A 24951-nucleotide genomic window follows, 5' to 3' on the forward strand; every position below is an offset into this window, starting at 1 on the left:
TTACATAAATACCCAACTGTGTCTCCTTTAGCTATACTTATATTTAGCTATTTCAGTATTGTGTATAGCCTCCTAAAACAATGTAGCAACATGCCTCACCTAAACATAAAAAATAATTCACTAATTTAAAATTCAAAATGTAAGGCAGCAAATTTAACACAATTCCCTTGTCATGAGGTTTAGATTCCAACGCCACCCTGCAAAATCCTAAAAACTCCAATACATCTCCCTGTTAAAACCATCTCCACAATCTTGAGTGTTGCAAAATATTATTTGAAATGAACACCGGGTACAGGACAACAAAGGACAACCATTCAGGAAACTGAGGAAAGAAATCATTTATTACAAGCGTCTTTACATCATAAAGCATTTAACTGGTTATGTCTGAGCGAGAGAAGTGAACAGCTCAGCTGAATTTGGACAGTGTAGGTGTTACTGCCCGCCGTACCATCATTTGTATACCAAGCATTGGCGTAACAATGTTATAGAAATTGTTGGCACTTGGCACTTTACTGTGAAGAGCACAGTTTATGAAGTGGCACCTTCTTGGTTTCTAATGACATATTAACGAGGTTTGTTTGTTCAATGCCATTTCTTGTATATCATACACTGCAACAGAAACCATTAAAACACGGATATAAAAATACCAGTATTTAAATCTTAACTTAGTATATACATAATTTGTACTATTATGCATTAAATAATTTTTTGGTTTGCTTCTATTTTCTACGTTATTGACTCCTATGTTCAATATGTATCCACAATAATGCACAAAGATAATGTTGCGATACATTTAACTGAACAATAAATGTTCAAAATTCAGCCACTCTGCATAATTCTGGTCTTAAGAAAGGCTTCCAAATTTACTAGTACATACATCGTGTTAGTGCTAAAATTCATTAAGACCCAGTATATTGGGGTAGATTTGCACAAACCACCACAAAAAAAGTTTTTCTGACTATATTATACAGATCTGTTTAACCTTCCAAAAGAAGAAATCAATGCCTTAATTCTGATATGCATCTTGACCTTCTGTTTAGGGCATAACACAGTCTTTGCACATGGTTTGCTTCAAACTGCCTCTCTAAACCCAGAATTGATTTTTTTTTTGCTTAGTGTACTGCAGGTTACAATGTAAATGCACTCTGAGCTGTTAAGAGATGATGCAGTTTTTGGAGCGGTGGCCTTTTCTGCGACCAGTCTGTGAGCCGTGGCTTTGGGAGGAGAGGGCTGTGACCCTTGTAGGGTAGTCCTCGGCGTAGTAGCGTCCAACCGCTCGAGGCTGCGGGATTGGCTGGCCCAGGAAATAACCCTCCTCCTCGGAGTCCGATGACGAGGAGGAACAAGTGGAACAACAGTCCTCCTCGTCTCCGTAGAGACCCATGAAACTCTCGACTCGTGGGTCTCCTTGAGCCGAGCCCTGCAGCATATAGTCAGAACGGGTTTGGGAGTAGGCCATGGGCAGCCTGTTTGCGGGATGCTGTAGGAGCATGGCGCCGCATGGAGAGTTTGCCACACCTTGCTGCTGGGGCTGGTACGGCCTCTGCGCTTTCTCCAAAGGCATCATGTGAAGGTTGTTGTCCGAGCGAGTCTTGCGGCTCCTGTGGTGCCGGCCCTGCCGGTGGTTGTGCTGCCTGCTGCGCCCGTGCTGGCTGGTTGGACGACTTCTCTCTCTGCCCATCTCTTCGGGGCAGTACGTCCTCCGCTGTGGCCTCTCGCTCATGGGATGCTTTCGAATGTTGACATCAAATCCATCATTATATCCATTGTCCACGGTGTCCTCGGAGAACTTGACCATCTGGGGAGGCCTGGACTGGGATTTGCTTCTCCTCAAAGCCGGGGCATGGACAAATGACTGAGGCAGGCCTTCCAAATTTGGGGACAATGAGAGGTGTCCGCCTGGAGGGCCTCCCCTCTTGGACAATGCTACCTCCTCGTCTCCCTTTTCCATGTTTAGGTTGAGAGAGTTGTCACTGTGGTGAAGATGAGATGAATTAAAGGTTCCCATGTTGCTCATCTTCTCGCAGTCATCTGTGGCTGAGGGATCCTGTAGGGCAAGTGAGTAGACCATAGGTCTATCCCTGCCATCTCCATCCACTGAAGCGCCTAAAAAGAGCAAGCAGGAGAGACATGTTTTGAACAACTGTTTGATAGAGAACGAAAGCACGTTTTCCTCCTGAACACATAAGGCCAACCGCCTCCTTACCAGTGATGTTTGACAGCGCCAGGGAGTCCATGGAGTCACCAGCACACTGCTCGGCTTTCCTCAGCTCATCAGCGATGCACTCAAGGGAATCTTCATACCACTGCCTGTTGTCTGGCCAGAAGGCCCGTCTCCCTGACCCAGGTTGGTCCTGATCCTGGTCCAACTCCAGCTCTTGAATCTTTCTGGCACTGGCAGGACCTGGGTGACTCCCATAGGCTGAATCTCCCAACCCGTCCTGGGACTGTGCCCAGTACATTTCAGGCAGGTGCTTCTTGCTCATCAATCCAGGGCTGTGGCTATTAGCTCGGGATTGATTGGAAGTCTGGCTCTGGGTGGGACTAGTAGGAGTGGGAGAGGAGGGGCTAACCCCCATAGATGTGGAATCAGGCTTGAGCCAGGGGTCGGAGAGAGTCATTGCCCTGTTTCTGTCACCACAGGGGCTGGGGGATTTCAGTGGCGGCTGCTGAAGTTGGTTCAACATCCCGCGGTCACCAAACTTGAGAAGGAGCTGAGTCATATAGTCCTCGTGCTGTGCCCACTCCTCAGGATCCTCCTCTCCACCGGCATCCTGCTCCTCCCGCTCCCTCCAGAACCTCTCCTCCTCCAGGCCTAGACGGGCCATTTTGCGCCCTACGATGCCAACGTCGCAATCAGCATCTCCATTTCTATTACCATTACCCTCTCCATTGCCAAACTTATAATCGAACAAAGGTACGGCAGCAGGGGGGTTAAACAGCTGCGACTCTCTCCACTGTTCGGCAGGCCGGCTGCTCTTCCCCATGCGCACACTGCGCCGTGATTCACGTGACCGGGCGGACTGGAAGGCAGAATCGGACGAGTCAGAAGCATGAATATCTTCCCCCTGGCTGCAGGATTTTGAGCAATAGATGCGACCCTGCTTTGGCAGAAAGGGACAGCCCAGTAAGGATGTCTTGCACTGGGCACAACAGAAGCACTGGTCCGCAGCATGCCAGTGCACGCCTTCATAGGTCATCTGGGCATGGTCAACACCTACCGGATCGTAGCATGAATGGAAAATGGGCATGTTATTAGGTTATCGTACTGCTATGCAAGTAGTCAAAGAAACACATCGGCAGGGACGTATAAATAAACGAACCAGCACTCACCAATGTTTTCGCCACAAGCCTCACAGTACTCTGCATACAGTGACTCGAAGCAGCCAGTACAGTAGGGACGGCCATCTTTCATGATGTAGCGCTGCCCTCCCAGCATTGTCTCGCACTCCAAACATGCAAAGTGCTTCATGTGCCAGTGACGACCCTCTGCTTCTGTGCACTCATCGGCAAAGATGATCTAAAGGGAAACGCACGCAGCACGGTTAATTCTGTCAAACTTTATGGACTTTTTGCTGGTATTGCCGCGGCTCATTGGAAAACAGTGCTACTAATAGCGAGCCTTACCTCGTCACAAGAAGAGCATCGTGGTTTGAGAAGCTCGGCATGGTGTCGTCCGCAGAGGATTTTGCCATTTTGGTAGAAATATATCAGATCCACCAGCAGCTCCTGACACGTGGTGCACACAAAGCACGCTGGGTGCCAGCAGGGGCCCAGCCCAGCTCTGGAGGCAAAAATCGCCATCTCCCCTCCATTGATGCCTCCGCCACACTGACAATCGGACAAAAATAATAGCTGATCCATTAGATTTATATTTCAGGCATCTTTTGTTTTTTTGGGGGGGGGTTTTTGGGGGGGGGGGGGGGGGGGTGGTATTACTATAAGTCTCTGATGGTACTGATGGAAATCTGACGATAAGTTTGCTACTTTAACAGTGAAACCATGGATATATACAGAGATAATCGCATACGGGAAAGACATTTTAAAATAGAAGTGCTGTTCACTTGATGCTTGTGACACATTTGGAATGCAATACAAACAATAAAAGATTATGGGGATAACTATTCAAAATATATCACGTATCGGCATATGTTTCTATTGCAGTGAAACAAAGGAGGCCAAACAACAGGTGATCACACTGCAAGAGCCAAAGGATTATGATCCATTCAAAGCACATCGGCGAATGCTACCGTGATGAATCGTGCTACAAATACCGAAACAGTTGTCAACAGGAAAACTGTAATTAAATCTTTTCACTTTGACAACAGATTAAAATGATTTTTCTTAACAGAATAATGCAAAACAACAATTCATAAGTAAATTGGTTGATTTAAGAGCAATTAATTCTGTCACTCCAATCTGTACTATTTTAACAACAGAGCTTATGAAGGACGGAAACTACTTTTCTCTTAGGGATAAAGTAATATAATATTCATGGGGTGTTGCTGAGTAATTAGACCATATTTTCGTCCCATAAGCTTGGACAGAATACACTGGCCTTGGCCCTTAGTCAGATCGTATGACTCAGATCATGAGGCCGCATGTCTGAACGTGCAATTGCGAGTCTTTATATAACCCAGCGGAGCTATGAGACCCCCATAGGCAGCTACGGGATAGCATGCACAGCTGTTAACCATTATTACCAGGGTGGACACACAGGGGCCTCGGATTTGGCGGTGTTGTGTGTCCACGCCAGTAAACCTGAGCTTGACAAAGCTGCGATGTGCAAATCTTTGTGATATATCCCTTTGAATACACGAGCATGTCGAGTTCATACAGAGATTATATGGATACACATGCATGTTCAGTATGTTAGGAAATGCGTTTGTCCCTAGGGGTTCCTGTGTATGTGTCATAAGAGTGTGTGCGACCTTGCGTCACTGTGGTGGAATCTGGGTTTGGAGTGATGACAGACTTCACCTGGCTGTCCAGGAGGATTTAACATGGCCGGCCTGCTCTTGCCGGATGGCTGGTAGACGATGTGGTTTACTCACTGGCCAGGGCTCAATTTCACGTAAGCCACATAACACTAATATTTATGTTTGTTGCACGGAAAGGAGGTTTTTATGGAGTAAGATTAAGGGCAGCTTGAATCAATCAAGTAGGAAACAGAGGTCCATTTTTAGGATTCTTTTGTTTGTTCCTTGATGAGCAAGATGTTCCTCTTTGACTAAAAAAATCGTTTGGATTCCTCCAAACTTTGGCACTTCCACACAAAGGACCAACAGGATACTTTTACAGTAAATCCTTATACAATACTGTTATGTAGGCATTTAACAGCGTAAACCATTTCTTTTTTTTTTACCAGTAAACACAACTACTTTGAGTAAATGTCCTTTCTTCTCTTTTCCAGAAAAAGTTGTAAAACCCAGCTCCATGTTATCGTACCAGTAGTTGTGGAATAATGTGCCACATACCGTCACTTGTTTGGGAAAAATAGTACAATGCAAGAATTACTTGTTAACCTTTTAAATTCTCCTGCAGTCTGTCACGCTGGGACATGGACGCGAGGCAGGAAATTTGTCAAATTCCTCACGAGGAACTGGCTTCTCCGCTCGGCTTGAGCGTGAGCCTCTCAATTTCCCCGCTTCCCCTCTCGCCCTAATGAGGAGGTTTATGTGCTTGATTAAAACCATGGCATTAGCCAATCAGGACTGTGCCTCGGGCTGCTACGCTTTGGGACGGTGGGTGTTAGCGTCTCCTGATATAAATAGCTAAAGACCCACAAGTCGGTTTCCTCCTGGCTTAACTTGTGGCTACACGAGGACTTAATGACGCGGGTCCATGTGTGCGCGCGTGCGCGTGTGTGTCCTCTCGGGGGTATCCACTTGTGGCGCCTACGTTTTCACAGCGGGTGTGGTGCAGCGCTCGGGGCAGGATCTTGGGTGTTCCTCTCCCAAGTGCCTCCCTCTTCCTCTGGGCACTGAACATGTGGATCTCCCTCTTTTCCTCCTCCGTGAGAGAGTGGCAGTAGCGCACCTGCAAGAACGTAAGAAAGAGGGAGATGAGCGGAGTCGACGACGTAAAAAGCGCAGAGAGGACGATTAAGCGTTTACGGGCCGCTGCTGATGATTCGGTTCGGCTTTCAAATCTCACACCGACTGTGGGGAGGGATGTGACGCGATGGAAAAAAAGTTTAAATCAGAGCTGATTCCCCTGTAGGCTGTGAGGAAAGGAGGCCGTGAGCAATAATCAAACCTTTCCCCTGTGTTTGGAGGCGGCGAAGGCGTCCCAGATAAATGGCCGAGACTACCCCTAACAACTGGCTTGGTTGTTCTCTAAACAACAGTAAATGATACCGCTGTGTGTGTGTGTGTGTGTGCTCCACACACTCAGTGTCTCTCCCTGCACACAGACACACACACACCGACTGCTGATCCCTTTCAACCACAGTCATGCCACGAATCCTTTGGCAGTTTTCTCCTCCAACCACCAGGTCTGCCGACAAACATCATAAAAGCCACACAGTTAAACACTGCGTGTGTATTGTGCATCGTCCATGTGTGTGTTCAGAGGCCGCCTCGGTCAGACAGTAGCCCCCCCTCCCCGCTCCTAACCTCTGGTGATAACCCCTCCACCATATCTCCTAATGTAAACTCTATTAACGCAGATGTGAAAGGAGGGCCGGTTTACACACCGTAAAGCTATTAAACGGAAGAGGGTGCCATGTGCTTCGCTGTCAAAAGAGAAGGGGAGAGCAGAGGGGCATTCAAACTGCTGAGGGAAGGCAGCCATTGTTTCAGTTTTACGAGAAAAGACTAGCAGGATTGTGGAAACCCTTCTTGCTTTATAGTTCAGTTTAGTTGGGGCAGCGTTCGGCTTGACGTTCCTCGTTTGTCAATTTAACACGAGTTCTTTATGTTCATCTTGAGGTCATGCTTTTCATTTAACAAAAGAGCCAAACCTCTTAAATGTTGTTTCAATACAAGCGCTAAGAAATTAAAACCTCAGAAAATGTAAATGTGAAATATATTTGAGATGTTTTATGGTAGTTGCAGTTGAAGTGCTAAACAAAAAAGGATTTAACGTTTTAGTCCAACTGCTTTCAGCTGTTACCTAAAACTAAAACTTCCAGATTTATTTATCAATTTTATTTTAACTTGCAGCATAACACCTTCCAGCATTGACTTCAGAAGCTGCTCTCACTGTTTCTTTACGATTTCTTATGTACTTTTATCAAAATCCCAGAGAATTCTGCATAATCTTCAGAAAGTGTTGCCTCTTGTAGCTGCACATTTAAGCTTTGTAAGCAGATGATTTACCCATTTATATGGTAAACTCAAGAATAAGAAGGAAAAATGTCATTTAAAAGTGATAGAGATCTATGTAAAATATTAGCTGATAATACTTAGGAGGAGCCCTGTAGGAGCTTTTAGAAATCCCAACAAGAAGGCGCGTGTGCTTGATCACACACCCCGTCACTGCTCCTCGCTCACTGTCTCTACCTCGTTGTCGTGCGGCGGCAGCTGGTAGAGCAGCTGTCTGATCCGATGCTTTTCTCCGGGGCTGTTGACGTACGGCACCTTTTCCTCCGGCAGACAGGAGAAATACATCTGGACCTGCGGGTGACGACGAATGAATAAACTTTAGAGGATGGACAGAATTGACATCACATCATGAGATAAGCGTCGGAGCAGGAGGCATGCAGGTGGTGTCTATGAGGTCATTTTGGAGGGAAGATGAAAAGGGCCCCACCCCCCCCCCACCCCACAAACCTGCTCGGGCCTGAGTCCCGGTGGCACCCACGCGTATTCCTCCAACGCGCATCCAGAGTCGTCATCCGAGGTGGAGCTCCGCTGGAAGCCCGTGGATGTTTTCCCCGTTTTACCCCCGCTACGAGGCTCCATGTCCGGGCCGCGAGGAGACGGGCGCTCCCCTCTTTCGCTGCGCTCCAGGTTCATCACACACGGGGGCTGTGGATAGAAAAACAAGGACGGATTTAGGAATCACATTTATAGAACATTTATTTTTTTTCCTCCTTTGTTTAATTATCCCAAAATCAGGGTTTTACTTTGCCTCTTCTTGTCACTGCTGATTTAGGACATTTTTGCACTTGTTGTAAATTCCTACTCCTCTCAACCATATTATAGTTTCTTAGTAACACGTCAGGCTGTTCTTTTTACAATCCACACTCAAGAGTCTGTTATTTTCCATCCCTTAGTGTAGTCCGTCATGCTTTCTTTGTTTATCCATTAATAATAAAGTACCCCTAAAACTATTTGTCCACTTTCAAAGGGAACGTACAACTAATTTGGGATGATATATCACAGAACATCATTGGAGGCCTTTTCCAGTGCCGTGCACTTATTCGCCTACCAAACCATTACAGCCTTCAAGAACTTAAAAAGCGTACGTAGGTACATTCTTTTTCAACTACAAGCATAAAGCTTCCCAGTTAAATACATTCCAGCTGTTATCCGCCAAACATCTGGTGTTCTTATCCACTGTTAGTCAACGTACTGACGGTCGCAAAGAATGTGCAAGCCGCGCAGTGATTTAAACTCACTATTGCTCGAATGGACATCTGTGATGAGAGAGATGAAGAAAAAAAAAGTAACGTGGCAAAAATATTCTTCTAAAAGAGGAATGATCCATCTTAGAAATAGGTCCGCTGCTGGAGCATGAATCCACTTTCACCAGCGCCCCCCCATCCGTCTTTATGAGCTTACACCAGTGGGACGGATACATGAATAGGGATTCATCCGTCTCGTCGCTGTGTCTCCCATCTTCAGCAGCGGCCCACTTATCTCAGCAGCCATGTTCTTCAGAGCCCCCCTCCGCCCCCCTCAGCTTGATAACAGCACTTTGTCCTCCAGGTGTTGAAAAGGCCACTTGTGATTGTGCTCTGCCTCATTCACATGCAAAAATGTACCAGAATAGAACTTGTTTGGGGGAAAACGGTCACACAGGCCCTCAAAACCTCAGGTAGGGTTTGATCTTTTACAACAGCACACTGTGAGGGACATTAGGATCTCGATGGCCTCTGTTGACAAAACAGTATCCCTGGCAACCGTGACTGCCATTAACATCTATTTGGAATAACGCTTGTGCTTAAATTATGGGGGGGGGGGGTGGGAAGGGGGCTTAACTTTGCTTTTGACTTTTTTTTAAGCAAGACCCTTCCCAGTGTTGTGAAGGATTGCTTTTCAATTCAACCTCAACTTCGAGTAAACGTGAATCTAGCGATAACTTTAACGTTACATATTACATAAGAGCTCCTAATGACAGAGAAAGACACACGTGCAACTTTTTATGTACGGCTTTATGTTACAGAACGCGAAATTAAATAAGAATGTGGTGACAACCTGTTACGTTGTAAATAGGTGTAATATGTCACCTGGCATTCTTTCTTTTGTTATGTATGTGTGTTAATGTGTTGATGATACACTAAATGACACTAAAGGATTATTTTGCACCTCTCTCACTCACTGTCAGCTGCAACTAAACTCACAAGCTCAACGCTGTTTTCTACAGCCCAATGGTTGTAGAAATGTCACTTCTGTCCTCTCAGGTCACCGTCATGATGTAGGGTCAAACTATTATTATTCAATATTAGCGATGCCAAATTAGCATACAGTTGAATGAAGCCCAGGGTCTCCAAACACTGAATTTACAGATTAGAAATGCTGTTAAAAGTCTACCCAAAGCTCTTATCCCAGAACAAAAGGGTATTTGACTGTTGCTTTGTTCTTCAGTGACTAATCTATCAGGTTTTATGGTAGGAGAGATAGTGTTATCACCCAGAAGCTTTTCTTGACCCATTCTGCTTTATCTCAACTAACTTGGTTCAGACCACAAAGTTCTGCAATTAGATGGTGCACATGTTTTAGCCACAATCTTGCTGGAACAATGGTAGTTTGTGAAAGAATAGGAGGCCATTGATGCTTCTGACTTTTGGTGATAATATGGTTGCGAGTTTGATTTACAGCAGAAATGTAAGCAGGACATTTGCTAATTTGCAATGTGTGGTTTGTTCCAACATGTGACTTACGAAGCCACAGTGCTGCTCAACATCACCACACAATCAAACAACACGAGAGCAATCTTACAGTTTTATAACCGGGCTTTGTCCACAGTATTTGTATTCTCTCATCGGCACGATATCGCCTGATCCCATTTTACATGTTTGAAAGGGAATCAAAACATCTCCTTACGCATGAAGAAAAAAGTGAATTACATGCGATCAAATAAAGCCACACTCATCCTTCTTTGCCTCCTTTTGTGAAGCTAAAACCAAAGAAGCCGATCTTTTCCTGCTCATGTCTGGTCCGCTGCCCTCTCATCCCACAGGCTAGGGGGTGGGGGGAGGGGGGTGGTGGTGGGTGGGGGGGACTCTGGATTCTTAAAGCCTATCCACACCGCAGCTCGCATTACACCATGTCGCCCGCTGCCAATATCACAATGGCTGTCTTTGTCGGAAAACAAAAACAAAATGTCCAAAAAAATCCTTTCTCTGACGCGGGCCGCGACAGGAGAAGGTTAACGGGGTGAAAAAGTGAAAGTCTTTGAAAAAGGCATTTAAAGAGTCACAACATTGGGCCTGTGTAAACATCGGCCAGATGTAGCCGGCTAACGGTTAATGGTGTGCGCCTCCCCCGCTTAACTGACACTTTTAAAAGGGGCCCTCTTTGGCCCGAGGAATTGGTTAGTCAAACACGTGCGATTTTCAAATGAACACAACCCCGGGCGAAACTACAGGAATACATCCCGATTTAGTGACTTTCACAGACGTGTATCATATTCTGTCAGTGAGGAGATATTTCTTCAAATACCAAAGAGTTATCTGCAGTTAACTCAAATGGCAGATATGTAGATGTTGAGCGCTTGCCCGGGACCAAAGCAGTGAAAACAAATTGAAAGTCTATTTTTCTAAACGTCAAAGGATTTACTTTAGGAAAACCATTAAATTGTGGAGTTCAAAGGCCGAGGTCATCGCTCTTCCACTGGCAAAGAGTGTTGTTTTAAGCACAAATGGGTGTCAGGGGATACCCATGGAGACTTAACACAGCTTGAGTGTGCACAGACACATGATGAGTGTGTACGTCCACACATACATCCACACACTGCATCAAAAGCATTACACACATACACGATCGCCTCTCTCCCATGCAGTCCTTTTCCACAGCAGAGCTGTAAAAGTGCTCCTCATTCCAAAAAATAAGCTCCCAGCTCCTCTATTTTCCTCTCACCTCCAGGAAAAGCATTTCTCGTTCCACCTTTGCATAAAGCCCTCATTCACTTACACAATCCCCCCCTCTGGTCACAGAGTTGCTCCAACTCCTGGCTACATGTCTGCAGCATCCAGCTCAACGGATCCAAGGTCTAATCAGATCCAGATCCCACTCAGCCGAGGAGCATTTCTACTACCCCCCCACACACACCCAACAGATCGGGCTTTTTGAAAGTCAACGTCAGCTGTGTGGGGAAGGCTGAAAAAGACCCACCTTTCACTCACGCTGCCGAAGGGGAGCAGCTCCTCCAGCGATCCAAAACGACGAGGTCCCGAGAGCATAAGGAGGAAGGCAGAGCGGTGAAGTTGTCTCTGACCCATGTGAGTGTGCTGGAGTGAGTGGATGTGTGTGTGTGTTTGTGTGTGTGTCAGTGCTCCGGTCGGCCCCTCCCTTACCCCCACCCCCACCCGAGCAAATCGGCTGCCACTGCACTTCAATCACACACACACACACACACACACACACACACACACACACACACACACACACACACACACACACGCACACACACACACACACACACTTCACAGTCAACACCCCACCTATCTCTACACCCCCTTCCTCCCCCAGAGTGACATGAAGCCCTCCACCCAGCGCCCCCCCCCCAACCCGGCTGCAGGATTGCTGAGAGCCAGATGACATGTCCACTCTGCCCTCACTCTTTCTTTTTGACTTTCTTGCTCTTCTTTCTTTAACATTATACAACATTAGTACCGGGTGATTAATACCAGAGTCCATTTCACACTCATCTTTTCACTTGAAGAATGGAAAGGGTGTTCCTTCCTCACGCAGGAACGCATACACGTGTAAAACAGCCTGAATCGACTGATTGCTTTTTTTTTTTTTCTCTCCACGTTTGTGGTTATTTGCATCACAATCGCCCGTCTAACGGGTCGTAACTTCCCGTCAGACAAATGAATCCAAGTGACTGAACTCTCGCTGTCATTAAATATTTTCAGGGGTCATCAAGTTTCAAGCATCTCCCGTCACCTCGCTCCAATAATGTCACATTCATTTCTACTCTTCTGCTAATTACGTAATTTGGCAATTCGGGGCCCAGCTGCTCTTTTTATCTTAAGAACAAAAACAAGAACATCTTAGTTAGTTTAAACTTAGGATAATTGTTGTTGTGCTTCTGCCACTTGGCGGAAGGAGAAAGAGTTGAGATGATATGGTTAACTTTTACCACTTAACACTGCTGTTTAGCGCTGGACTGGTAGCATACAATTTGTGCATGTGTTTGATATAGAAGCACTGAATTATTTAAAAGGGAGCTCTTCGCTTTTTTTGTTCCAAAATTAAACTGCTCGAGTATTCTTGAGGTTTTCCTAGTTAAATATTGACCGTGCTTCCTCCCAAGTCAGCCTCATCCATCTCAGGAAATTCTCACGCTGGGGATCTGTCTGCTCAGCCCGTCACTTGTATCACCGCCCCTTTCCTTACTTTGGAGAGATCTGAATGAATGAGAGGACAGACGAGGGGGTCCCCTGTCCTCGTCTCTCACTTTCGGCCAATCCCGATGACGTTATTGTCGCGGAGCACTTCTCGTGAGGAAACTCTGGACAATCCGACAGGACCGGAAGTGAGGAGTTTTGTCCTGAAATTAGATATTCAGCTTGTGAAAAATGGCTCGCAGGCCGTAATTAGAAGTGAAATGTTGCTCAAAACCCGTAAACATCTGACTTGATTTGCAAGTTGCTTGTCGTTTATTTGCACGAGCTCTGCACCATCCGTCATTTGGCAAGGCTGAAAAGAAGCAACGGCTTCATTTAAAGAGCCTAAAATGACAAATGCGTTTCCTCAATTGTCGAACGGACAAAGGCACCCTGTGCCTTGACAACCCCACAAAGTGACGAGTGTGGAGGGCAACAGAGCCGCTTGTCACGAGCCAAAAATACCTGCTCCGAATGAGAAATAGCTCCGTTAGCTTAGCAGAGTGGCTCTCTGTGTGCATAGAGATTGGCTTGTCTAAATGTGCCTCACCGTCAGGCGTAAAACCTTCCAGAACAGCTTTCAGAAAAGCTCTCATGTTTTCCACGCTGCGAAGGCCTCTTCTTGCCTTTTAGTTTCCTCTAATATTGAACAGGAAAAGAGCTGAGAAAGCTCTTTAAATCATATTTCAGTTGGATGGGCAGAGAGCGACTTTTTTGTGAAGAACAAGCACTTAATTTGGGTTAAAGAAAGAAAAACAGACAATGTGTGGGTGGGGAATTCTGTGGCATGAATAGCGGACCGGTCAGAGGATGAGAGGCTTTATCCCACACAATAGGCAGATATCAGCCCTTCAGACTGGGCCTGGGCTTGTGGCCAAAGACCGGGGTGTCCTTTAGAAAACCAGAGGACAGTTGACCTTACCGTCTCCTCTACTTCCTCTCTGGGTGCAGAAAACACCTGAAGTTCGAGGAACATAAAGGAAAGAGGACTTCGGTTGTGTTGTACTAAATTTGCAGGATTACAATTTAGCTTCTGTCCCTCCCTTTACAAAACAAACTGGGGTGTCAAATGGGCCTCAGTCATTATAAGGCAAAGGCGTCATGTATCAGCACTCTGCAAAGCCTGTGGTCATGTGCTGAATGGATGACACTGTGGGCTCATTCACATGCCCGAGGCCGAGGAGCAGGAACTAACAAATGGAGGGTTTATGCAGTGACCTTTGACCCGAGCCGATGTTTGCAAACACAAACGTATGATGCCGATATAGTGAATGAGCACAAATGCATAGTTTTTCCATAGCTACAATTGCTTTGGATAGGAGGGTTTTTTTTTCGCTTTGAGAAACAATAACATTTATTAGAAATAAGTCTGATTTTGTCTAGTTGGCTGATATCCAGTATTATTCGATCCAACATTGAGCCAAGTAAAATGAGACAGAGTTTGGGGAGAAAGTTTTCAATCAAGTCTCTCAAAGGACTCTTCTTTCTGTGGCAAAAAAAACCCCTTTGGACTGCAGCAAAGACAATATCTAGTGGCTTTCACTCTGATTGAAATCCAAGACCAAGTCTAGAATATACATACCCGGCACGCTTACTCACTCCTTCTGGCGATCTATTGGAACAGAACTCAACTGGTCGTTTGGCCCTTCCCTAACCCCTATTGTGCTAAGCAGACGCGCTTTCTTCTGCATTTTCATTTATACCGGTCATTCACACCTGGACTCGACTGCCACCACCCTGTTTCATCGCCAGAAGGCGAGAGGGGGTTGGACTGATGCCTTAGAATGCACATACGATGTCCCTCTGCCCGCTCGAGGCAGAAATCAGCGGGGAAAAGTGACGTGTCTCAGCCTGTTGAGCGACAGGTTGTCATAAAAACGCGGAGTCCACTCCTTCCATTAAAAGAGCGTATAGTGCAAATACCAGGTGAAATATAAGAGTGCAAATAGCTCTAATATTTTGCAATATTTTTCAATTATTACCTCTCATGGTAATTCTCATGGCTACACCATGTTCATAGAATTTCTGTTAAATAGGGGTGTTTGTGTTTAAAAAAAAAGGGTGTGGAGGTTATGGTGCAGTTATAAATTATCAGCTATTAAATATAATTTGTAGGAAACAACATTCATGTTCCCTTTTCCCACCACCTTCAAAAGGCTAGTGCATGCTTGAAATGAACCAGTTTGTAAGAACAGTTGTCCCGGCATGTCTAAGGGCACACATGCTCATAGCTGCTCTCCACGATCGGCCACGGGAGAGAGAGGCAAGAGAACTGCACTTTCATCACCTCATCCTCACTCATTATGTCAGCTGCAAGGAAAATCTTGAGAAAGGTCCTTAAACAGCAAACAGCTGAATCAAAGCCCGCACAAAAATAGTAAAAGCACGTCAAACTTGGAAAGTGAAACTCAATTTAAAAGAAGCCTGTCTGTGTGACTGCATTTTGCAGTCCTGCGTGTTGTGACTGTCTACTTCAGATTCGAATCCGCACCGTTCCGCTTAGAAAAAAGGTAATTTGCACAACCGCCGACAAACCAGCTCACACACAACTCTGCTTCACGGAAAAGACCCCCGATCCACGTCTCAATTCACATCCATTATTATGCCTCATTCAGCCCCATTGACGCCGACAGACGCCTCTCAGCAGCCTTTCACACCAGGAAATGGATCTTCAGGCCCCGCTAACAAGGACCACCAGCTTAACTCGCTGCTGCATATCAGGTCCGTCGCAGTGCCGCTAAGTGGTCTCGCCAGTTCGGTGTCGATATTCCCTTGGCAAATCCCGCCCCGAACGTGATTTAAGTTTCTGTCGTAAAAGCCTCTGCTGAGATTTGTTAACCACTCCTACGTGTTACCTGCACACCTTTGGGACAATAGGAGCAGCAATAAAAGAGCAGTAAAATGCAGGAAATTGGCAACTGAAGGGAGCTTACAGGGACTGATATCGGAAGCTCCGGTTGATTCTTCTTGTTCGGGACTAGACTCAAACCATTTATGAATCGCAATTACTTTGGTGATCCCTGACACCAGATAGCAGTGGCCTAAGTGAGCACCAAACATTATCAGGCGTAAATCCAAGTTTGGACCAAATAACTGCAAAACTAATGACACTCCCGCGAGACTTAGGTGGCTTTTCTGTTAATTCCCACTAATATGCTAATGATAGCGTGGCACGTTGTCATTGTGCACACGTTGGCATGTTGCCGTTTGCTTTACAAGTGAACTCCTTGACTAGACAGGAAACCTTTGCACATGGACCCGTGCTTGTGATCCCTCGCAAGATCATTAAATCTATCTGCTTTGGGGCGTCTGAAACCAGAGCTGACTTCAATCAGCAGCATGCATCCACCAGATGCCATTAAATGTTCTATTCATTCGCTGCCAAAATAGCATGGCATGACAATTTAAATAATTAGTTGCAAAGGGAAAATAATCACTGCTCTAATGCAGCTTCTGTTTAGCCTTACATGTGTCTCTATCAGTCTTTATTGTGCTTTTTGTTCTGCCTGTATCCATGCACATGCAGCCCATTAGTCTGAACTTAAAGGGGATTTTCTATAGATCCCTTCACTACTCACAGGCCGATTACACTATGTTGAGGAAGATAACTATTGCAGTGCGACAAAGTGTGGTCAAAAAGTAGAGTGGCATCTCCCGTTCATGTCTAGTGGTGTTTGTTTCCATGATTTGTCGGTCGGCCACACTTGAATGACTTCATACGAGTCAGTATCTGAATCGGACGGCATGTATGTCCTCGATAGTCCCTGTAGGCTAAAACTATCTTGCCAAGTCAAAGTATCCTCTTGGATACAAAGTGTTTATTCAGGCAACAGGGTTATACAACAGTGGAAAAACAATTGAGAATAGATGATTTTCCCCGCTGCAGGACTAATAAAGGATTTTCTTTTCTTGTCTTAAGCTATTTATTTATCTGCATTTCAAAATAATGGAAACTAAGGTCTAAGATTGGGTTTGTACATAACATGACCAGCTAATCTACTGGATTAGAGACATGCAGACAAATATTTAACTTGTGAATCTTGCAAGACAAACTTTCTTTTTCCATTTGAATTCTGTAACTGTATCTTGCTCTCAACAATGAATAGAGGTAAAATAGGCAGCAATTTTTTAAAAAGCGTCACTCTCAACAATCCTCTATAATACCAATTTATTTGCACGGCATAAGGGAGGACGTCTATACAATCTCAGCACCTTCACTGAGGTTATATTTTGTGAGTGTGAAACACCATCACGAAAACGTATTATCTATTGGGGAACAAAAATAACCTGTCATTATGGTACAGTGTGTGTGTGTGTGTGTGTGTGTGTGTGTGTGTGTGTGTGTGTGGGAACACTTACTTTATGTCTTGTGTATTCCGTCCAATACTAATTTGATTTTGGTAGGCAATGCTTTTGTCACAATAAGCCAGATGTTACTTTAACTAACAACTTGAAAGGAGAGCGAGAGTGTGTGTGTGTGTGTGTGTGTGTGTGTGTGTGTGTGTGTGTGAGAGTGTTCAATGCATCTTAACAAAATTCAAGGCTGTTGCAATCACATTGCCTCACATAGAGAGAACAGAAGAGAAAGAACAGGCAAATATTTATCACTGGAACAGCAGTGAGCCATCAACCGATGTGGAATGTCAAGAACCGGATTGTCTCGTTTTTGTTGACAGAAAATATATGCAAAGTAAAGCAGCTTTGCTTTACTTCGTTGGTAACAAAAAAAAATTCAAGATGGAATGGGAAATATTCCAGCTGCTCTTTAAAGAAAAGGTCACAAACGTTTTCGTGCCACGGATGTAACAGACCTTGATGGTTATCAACAGGCTATAAACAAAGATAAGAAACCAGTTTATCCTTTTCCCTTTAACAGCAAAATAAAAGTGAAAAAGTCCAAATGAACAAATAAAACATGTTCTTTTTTATATTTTTACTGGCCTCAACGATCGTAAACAAAGAATGATGCAGCGTTGTAGTTACCGTTACATGCGTTCCTTCTATTAATCCACGTGTCTTCCTATAACGTGTCAGATGACGTATAAACCGAAACAGAGAGGTGAATCAGGGCATGTGATGACCTGTGTCATTAAACTAGATTAAATTAAATCCATGAATAAAGGAAAAAAACTAGAGAGGGAAGCAAACTAGTAACATGTGATGACATATAATGCAAGACAAGCAGCAGCATTGCATCACATTTGGTATGAGAAAGCTGTTTGTACTTGCATGTGTGTGTGTGTGTGTGTGTGTGTGAGGGAGAGAGAATCCCACATGAGTTTTGCATAAGAGGTGGATGTAGGCCAGGGATTGGGGTTGTGTACACAGCGGCTTAATGACAGAACCCTGAAGGGATGGCGCATCATTCAAGCGGAACAGATAAACACACATTCACACACAAACGTGTATTACACAACCAATGCCCTAACTTTCCCATAATTGAACATTAGAAACACAACAGGAGCTGGGTACGGCAGGTTTGACCGAGTCGCCCGCCCCGGGTACTTTGTCACGCTGGGGTTGCGCTTGGAGGGGATGGCGCCGTATCAGAGGAGGGTGTGTGTCTGTGTGTGTGAAACCGTATGGCCTTCAGCTTCGAAAAAAGGAGAGTTCTCAAGGCTCTTTTTGTCCGGCCGTACGTATACGGGCTACTGAGCCAGTGATAGAAATGAGATAAACAACAGTACAGTGACGAGGCCGACAGATACCCAGGCTGCGTGTCCTATTAAAGGCTCCTTTTGAGGTCTGACGAACTGGCTATCACAGGGAAAGGGTCCTGGATTGTGCCCCCCGCCAATCTCCCAGGGACCGCGGTTGAATATGGCCAGGCAGCCGCTGTTGGCGTTGCACACTGAACCTCAAGTAGCAAGCCCGAGGTTCATGGATAAACAGACTGTTTGGTGGGCTCTCTGTGGGACTTTGGAGCCCGTCTTACCCTGGTGCTGTGTGTGTCTCTCTCCTCCGACCCCCCCCCCCCGCTGGTTTTTCCTCTCAGCCGGCCCTATCCTCAGTTGGCCTCTCTGTTAATTCAGACCTACCTGACAGTTCAGACCAGAACCTTCTGGGTTTACTATCTGTCCCGCTCTGCGACGGGCGCAGCTCTCTAAACACACTCTGGAGAGTAATCTGCAACAGATGGCAGATGGACCGGAGGAAGTAGCATAAAAGGATCTACAGCATATTTGTACCCCTCTAAACCAAACGATAGAGTTTCAGCAAAGTTCCAAGCAAAGCCGGAGGAGGGCTGTGATGATGTGCACGGCGGCAGCTCCCAGGGGCTTAACTGGACATATTACTTGGAGATATAAGCTGTCCGACCGCTACCAGATGTCTGAAAGGCCTTGAGGGGGATTCACGTGAGCTTTTTCTGACGGGAACATGCAGACACACTCATTCACACACTAAGAGATATGTGTGAAGTAGTGAATGAATAAAAGAAATGTATTGAAAACAGCAAATGATGAATACGTTAACAAGCCCACACATGTGGGATTTCACGGGTGGCTGATTAGATGGTAATAAAAAGTGTAAGTCTCTATTTTACAGGCTGGTTTTTGAGGTCATTAGTGTAAAAACAAAAGACATTCTTTACTACCTCATTAATACAAATGGAATTACTACCTCATTAATACAAATGGAATTCAAGCTCACAATTTCAGGCAGAAAAAAAAGAAAAGAAACGGATGCATCTCACGGCGCTGAAATCTAGACAGCTGTCAAATCACTGTTTGTATTGGTTTTGCTGCAAACACTTGGAAATCCCCGATCTTTCATCAGCTAACCGCCACTGATGACTGTCTGTTCCATTCTCCCTTTCTTGGAGATGAAATTATCCCACATGAAGGATACAAGGCTGTTTGATTACTTGTTAATGGGAGCGGGGTCTATATCAGAAGACAGTGATCCGCTTGTGCAGGCTTTCCCTTTGAGTAAAGCCTCTGGAAATGCCCGACATAGTTTCTGCATTACGAAATGCAATTTAAACGGCTGAAAGAAGCCGTGAACGTTCAGATTCCTACTCGCAGTTGTGTTTGAAGCCACAGTTTGCCACTCGAACAAATGTAAGTGCAATATACACACTTCTTTAAGCTCGATTTTATGCCTCCACCAACTTGTGCAGAAAACTTTTGATTGTTATGTGCTAAATGTTCCACTATGACCTCCAGATTGATGCTTACACTGAAAAAAAGTCATTGTCTATGGGTTTGTCACTTAGATTAACCCCTTTGCCATTAGATGCAATCATTGTGTTATTAGAAATAATACTGTTCACAGCAGCTTTAACTACCATTTCATTCTGATAGCAGGGCTAGCGTGACTAATGAAGAAAATGTGCATGTGGTGAAATCGGTGGGACTCCTGTAATTTTCCCTGCCCTCATTTTCACTTTATTTATCACAAACAGGCCATTTCCTGACTCTTAGTGGCAGCCGATTGGACGAAGCCATTTCCCCTTTGGGTGAAAACACTGGCTGGCTTTCCTTTGGGTTGGTGCGAGATGGAGATAAAATGACAGCTGGGACATGTCCTCAGAGACTTCTGCTGAGAAAGACGGCCACCCCAAAGCAGACAGTTTAAATCAATGTGGACGTCTTCTTCAAATTGTCCAACTTAACATTTGTCACAAAACTTCAAATCCACCTCTTCTGTTTATTGAAGCAGACAGACAATGATCAGTTAGTGGGGGGGAAAAAACAGAATTAGTTCATGCAAACATCCTGTGCAATCCGACACTTCATGCCTTTTGGAGGAGAGAGGCGAAGAGGTAAGAGGAAGAGAAGAGCAGGCTGTCCCCGATTGGACCAGAGTTGAGACATTGTGCTCGGGAGCTCGTCTCAGCCTCAGGATCGATCTCACACAAACCACAGAGACATGTTTGAGGAGCCACGGCTGGACAGCAGCCATGTTTCCCTGAAGCACGCACTTAACTTAGATCCCAGGATCACATATAATGACTTTCCATGTATGTCCCTTTTGTAGCATTTAGGAACGATTATAGTCACCTTGTTTTTGACCTGGTTCTGTCCTTTCAGTACAGCTATTTTTAGCCAACAATTGCACAATAATTGCTTTCTGCGTCGGCTATTCACAGAAAAATTCTATTGAGACATCTTATCTAAATAAATTATGCAAACAGTTAAAAGTTATACCTGATGGTATTGTTACCAACATTATTCTTAAATGTAAAACATTCATCCTCATAATGCTTTTTACCAACCACACTAGGACTGATTTTGGTTGAGGGGGCGATTCATTTTTAACATAATCCCGTGGATTTAGAAAAGCTGGCGCTTCATCTGAGCTGAAGACATGAAAAAACTCACCAAACATCCGACTGTATTGAAGAATAATCATCAAAAATGGAATTAGGTTTTTACATTATGGGGTTACGGAGACCTTTTAATGTTATTTTTCTATTATCAAAAACCAAAATGGAAGCTATCATTTGTGTTGTGCCTCAGGGTGGTCATTTGAGGAGGAGTAATTACGTGGTTGTTTTGCGTGGAAATCTTGTCTTTCTGTACGAGACAGTGCTTCCATCTATAACGTTTTCCTTCACTTGGGCTTTAAAGCCTTTTAATTATTATCATCTAATAATCATCACCGTTTAATGTCTCCCTAACCACTGGGACTGGCGACTGGTAAGGTGTGTCTGGGCAGGTGTGCGTACCTGTGTGCGCTAGCGGCTTTAATCGTCATCAAATAGAGCTGTGTGTATAGGTAATTAGGTTGGTGCCAAATCGACTCTCACTCGCAGGCACGAGTCACGGACTCGCGACAGCACCGCCGAGCAAGTGCTGCGGGCAACTTTATTTCCTGCAAAGTTTTAACACACATATTCTTCTAAACCCTGGTTTGCTTTTCCTCCCCACAAGCTGACCATAATACCAGGTCTGTGGAGCCAACGCGGCCTACAGGGTTCGGGTCTGTAACCACTCAATGAGCTGAAGGATCACAATCGGTGTTCGCACATAACCGACTGCCTGCCTAAAGCCCTCACACACACACACACACACACACACACACACACACCGCACCCTTCACATCTCTCGACATATGGTTTATGGCTACCGACGGCCAAAATACTTAGTGTAAGCCTGTATTTCAAAATGTATAGTGCAACACTTCCTTTAACATAAACAACATGACAGACACTGAACTTGAGCAAATCTTTTTGGGCTGCAACTAATTTATTGTATTTTTTTATTTCCAACTCTATATCTGGAGCAATTGTTTAGGCTATAAATGGGGAAATAAACCCAGCTGTGACCAGGGAATGTTTCGCCCAGTCAAGGTTGGTTTCAGAACTGTATGCAATCTCCCATTGCACCAGTGATAATGCTGCTGATAGCTGGTGCAGCTGCGTGGTTCCCATGTCAAATTCACAATATCAATCTGAGACTTGTTTAATCTCTGTTCTTCCAAGAGAGTTGTTTGTCTGTCTTCCATTGTGCAGTGTTCTGCTTCAGGTGTTCAAGGATTGGTCAACTCCATCTTTGGCCCTTCACACACACGTCTAGAGGGGATCGCTGCTTGGCAAGCAGGCAGGCATGTGTGTGTGTGCGCCCGTGTTTGAGTGAGCGTGTGTTTTCTGAGGTTTAGAATGATTTACACAACCCCACACTCGATTAATTCCCGTATGACAGGACAAACTTGCCTGTGTGTACACACGCCGGTCTGAGGTATTAGGCTGACAGAGAGTGCATAGACAGACCACTGTTGACTTATACTCATAGATGAGGATCTTGATTTTTTTTTTTTTATACACACTGGTACTTTACATACACGTCTGTTTCTTATTGCTAAATGCAAATCTCTGCTGAAAAACCCTGGGACGCAAAGAATCCGTGAGCGCTCTATGACCCCCTCCGGTATGTGCTGTTCGTGCATGTTCATATTTGTATTCACTGTAAATGTGAAAAACTGCTCTTTAAAACACCACATTCATCATTGTCAGGCTGAAAGTAATTCTATTGGGATTTAAGTTCCCTGCTATCATTATAAAGTTGCAGAATGTATCTCCATTTGTATTCAAATGGTAAAAAACGTCACATCTCCAGCTCTTCAAACTACTTCAACGCTGTGATCAGACGAGGTGTTTCAGCCCGAGGAGCCAATCAAGCTCTAAATGAGAACGCCTTTGGTCACTGAGCAAAGAGGTTTTCCAGGAGAGTGTCCAACAATATCAAAACAATGTCCAGGCTGGATTTCCTCTCTGGCACTGAAACCCTGCTGGAGAATGACAACTTGGGTTGCGTGTGAGGAAACGAAGAACTGTCGGATGAAGAGTAATCGCGAGACACTGCTGTGAAAAATGAGTCTGTCGGCCTAGAAAATGCTCCATAAACAAAAAGTCAGCATGGACCTTTTAACTAAAAGACCTTGGCGGCAAAAACAAGTCAAGGATGTAGTAATGACCTGCCCAGCTGGGCTCATAATTGTATGGCGGTGATGACCAGTCTTTATTATGGATATGAAGCTGCATGCCCCGAGTGAACTTAATCTACCTAACGACACCTCTTAAGCTCACCTCGTTTCGTTCTACAACCAAAGTATACAAATGGTAAGTTGTGTTTTCAGGCATTCGAATCATCGCGACTTGACTCTCCAATGTGCCCCAAATGGCTGACCAATTAACAGCTTAACTCCTTGGTCCAAACACCTCTCTCTGTCTCTCCCTCTCTCTCTCTCTCATCATGGATGCATATGAGTACGGACGTGCAGACACACAGAAAAGACACACGTGTATGCGTGCATGCAAAGTAATAAAGCACACGTGCAGCCGGTAGGCGTACCACACACAGACAAGGACACACACGCACACAGATACATACTCATTAACAAAGGCTTTAGTATTGGTGTGTGTAGACCCCCGGCAACGTGCGGCATAGTCTGGCTGACTGGCCTCCCACAGAGGGGGAATACACCTCAGTCACCTGATCTCTCTCATCCTGGATCAGCTAAACACACAGCAGCTTGTCATTCAATTACAGGAACCAAGACTGCACGGCATGAAACCCCCCTCCCCCCCCCGACAGGACCGAGAGCACCGGCAGGGACTACTTATGAATATAACACATCTTGAATTGGCAATTTTTACACAAGCTTCCTTCAAGTTTTAAACTCCTCTGAAGATCCCAACGCATCTCTACAAATCTTTCCCACCACTAGGTGCCACTACTGGCTTCGATACAGATCACACAGCACATTTCAGGACTCCTACTCCCGATTTAAAGAACTTTCCTTCTTTTTCTTTCAATACATCTCGAGGTATTCTGAGACAAAAGTCCGCACGTCAGAACAAGGAAGATCACGGGAACTCACAATCCTGAGAAGTTGATAACAAAAACTGAAAACCTGCTCTAAAAGTAGATTTATTTCTCTGAAATAATTGTTCAATAAAAAAGGCCACAATTAGACAATTGTGCTGATTGGATGAAATGATCCGGCTTCAGTTTCTAATGGTTGTGGGGATTTGGGTACGTCCACAATGGTGGTTCCGAAGAGCTTGATGTGAGTGCGTGAAGGTAGGAAAAAAGAATAAACAGGCCAAAAGACAGACCACCTGAGTGACAAGGAACAGCTGAGTCCACACATCTGGAAACGAAAATGCAACCCTCCATTAAGTGCGTCTTTTCGCCCCCCCACCCCCCCTCCTCCCTCCCTCCCCCACAGTCAGTGACAGTTTCACTTTTTTCTCTCTCCCTTCAGGGAAAATATGTGACAGAGGCTCAATTAAGTATTTTCTCTACTTTTTAGCTGCGTCTGATTATAAAGTAACGGAGGGACGAATCATTCCTTTAATGGCACGTCGTCATTTCACAAAGTCACAAATTTATTGGAAACTCAAGACGGACAAAAAGTGTAAACCCCACTTCGCACTCACCTCAGAAGCAAACTCCGTGCTCCGGGATCGGGTTCGAATACTCCGTTTATCAGAATGCAATCACGACCGTGGAGGCATCCGTGCGCACTGCGGGCAGCAAACACGACTCGGGGCCGTTCCGGGACGTGAAACTCGAGCTCGATGGACGCGCTCTTTCAGTGCATAGTCTGCGGAGGAGGAGGAGGTGGAGGAGAAGAAGAAGGAGAAGGAGGAAGGACGCTCACCGGGCTTTGAGCGCTGCGCAGCTCTGGAAACCAAGTTTAAGCGTCGAGAAATGACACCAGCGCTGCTCTGCGCCTATTGGCTGAAAACCTCGAAGCCCCCCTCCGATCTCCTCCTC

The 24951-nt window shown here is 45.2% G+C and overlaps 1 protein-coding gene across 2 annotated transcripts; it reads right to left on the reverse strand.

Annotated features, from left to right (window-relative positions):
- Positions 1-323: 323 nt before the first annotated feature.
- Positions 324-24951, reverse strand: LOC120818427 (prickle-like protein 1). 2 transcript variants are annotated; one of them, XM_040175493.2, is made up of 8 exons: positions 24612-24951; positions 7776-7973; positions 7506-7619; positions 5902-6039; positions 3628-3831; positions 3334-3520; positions 2207-3217; positions 324-2106 (listed from the first exon to the last, which is right to left on the reverse strand). In XM_040175493.2, exons 2-8 carry the CDS (start codon positions 7959-7961, stop codon positions 1154-1156), a joined length of 2793 nt encoding a protein of 930 aa, XP_040031427.2. In that variant the 5' UTR covers positions 7962-7973; positions 24612-24951; the 3' UTR covers positions 324-1153. The 2 variants fall into 2 exon arrangements, with proteins under 2 accessions (XP_040031427.2, XP_077957954.1); XM_078101828.1 differs by lacking the exon at positions 24612-24951 and adding an exon at positions 11505-11902.

Source organism: Gasterosteus aculeatus, chromosome 4 (genome assembly GCF_964276395.1).
Source record: "Gasterosteus aculeatus chromosome 4, fGasAcu3.hap1.1, whole genome shotgun sequence".
NCBI classification, from domain to species: domain Eukaryota; kingdom Metazoa; phylum Chordata; class Actinopteri; order Perciformes; family Gasterosteidae; genus Gasterosteus; species Gasterosteus aculeatus.

Coding starts and splice junctions, on each gene's coding strand:
- LOC120818427 (XM_040175493.2), bottom strand. CDS start 7,961: ATGAACCTGGAGCGCAGCGAAAGAGGGGAGCGCCCGTCTCCTCGCGGC. Junction 7,620..7,775: donor CGGGACTCAGGCCCGAGCAG/GTTTGTGGGGTG, acceptor CGTCACCCGCAG/GTCCAGATGTATTTCTCCTG. Junction 3,218..3,333: donor GGCTTGTGGCGAAAACATTG/GTGAGTGCTGGT, acceptor ACGATCCGGTAG/GTGTTGACCATGCCCAGATG.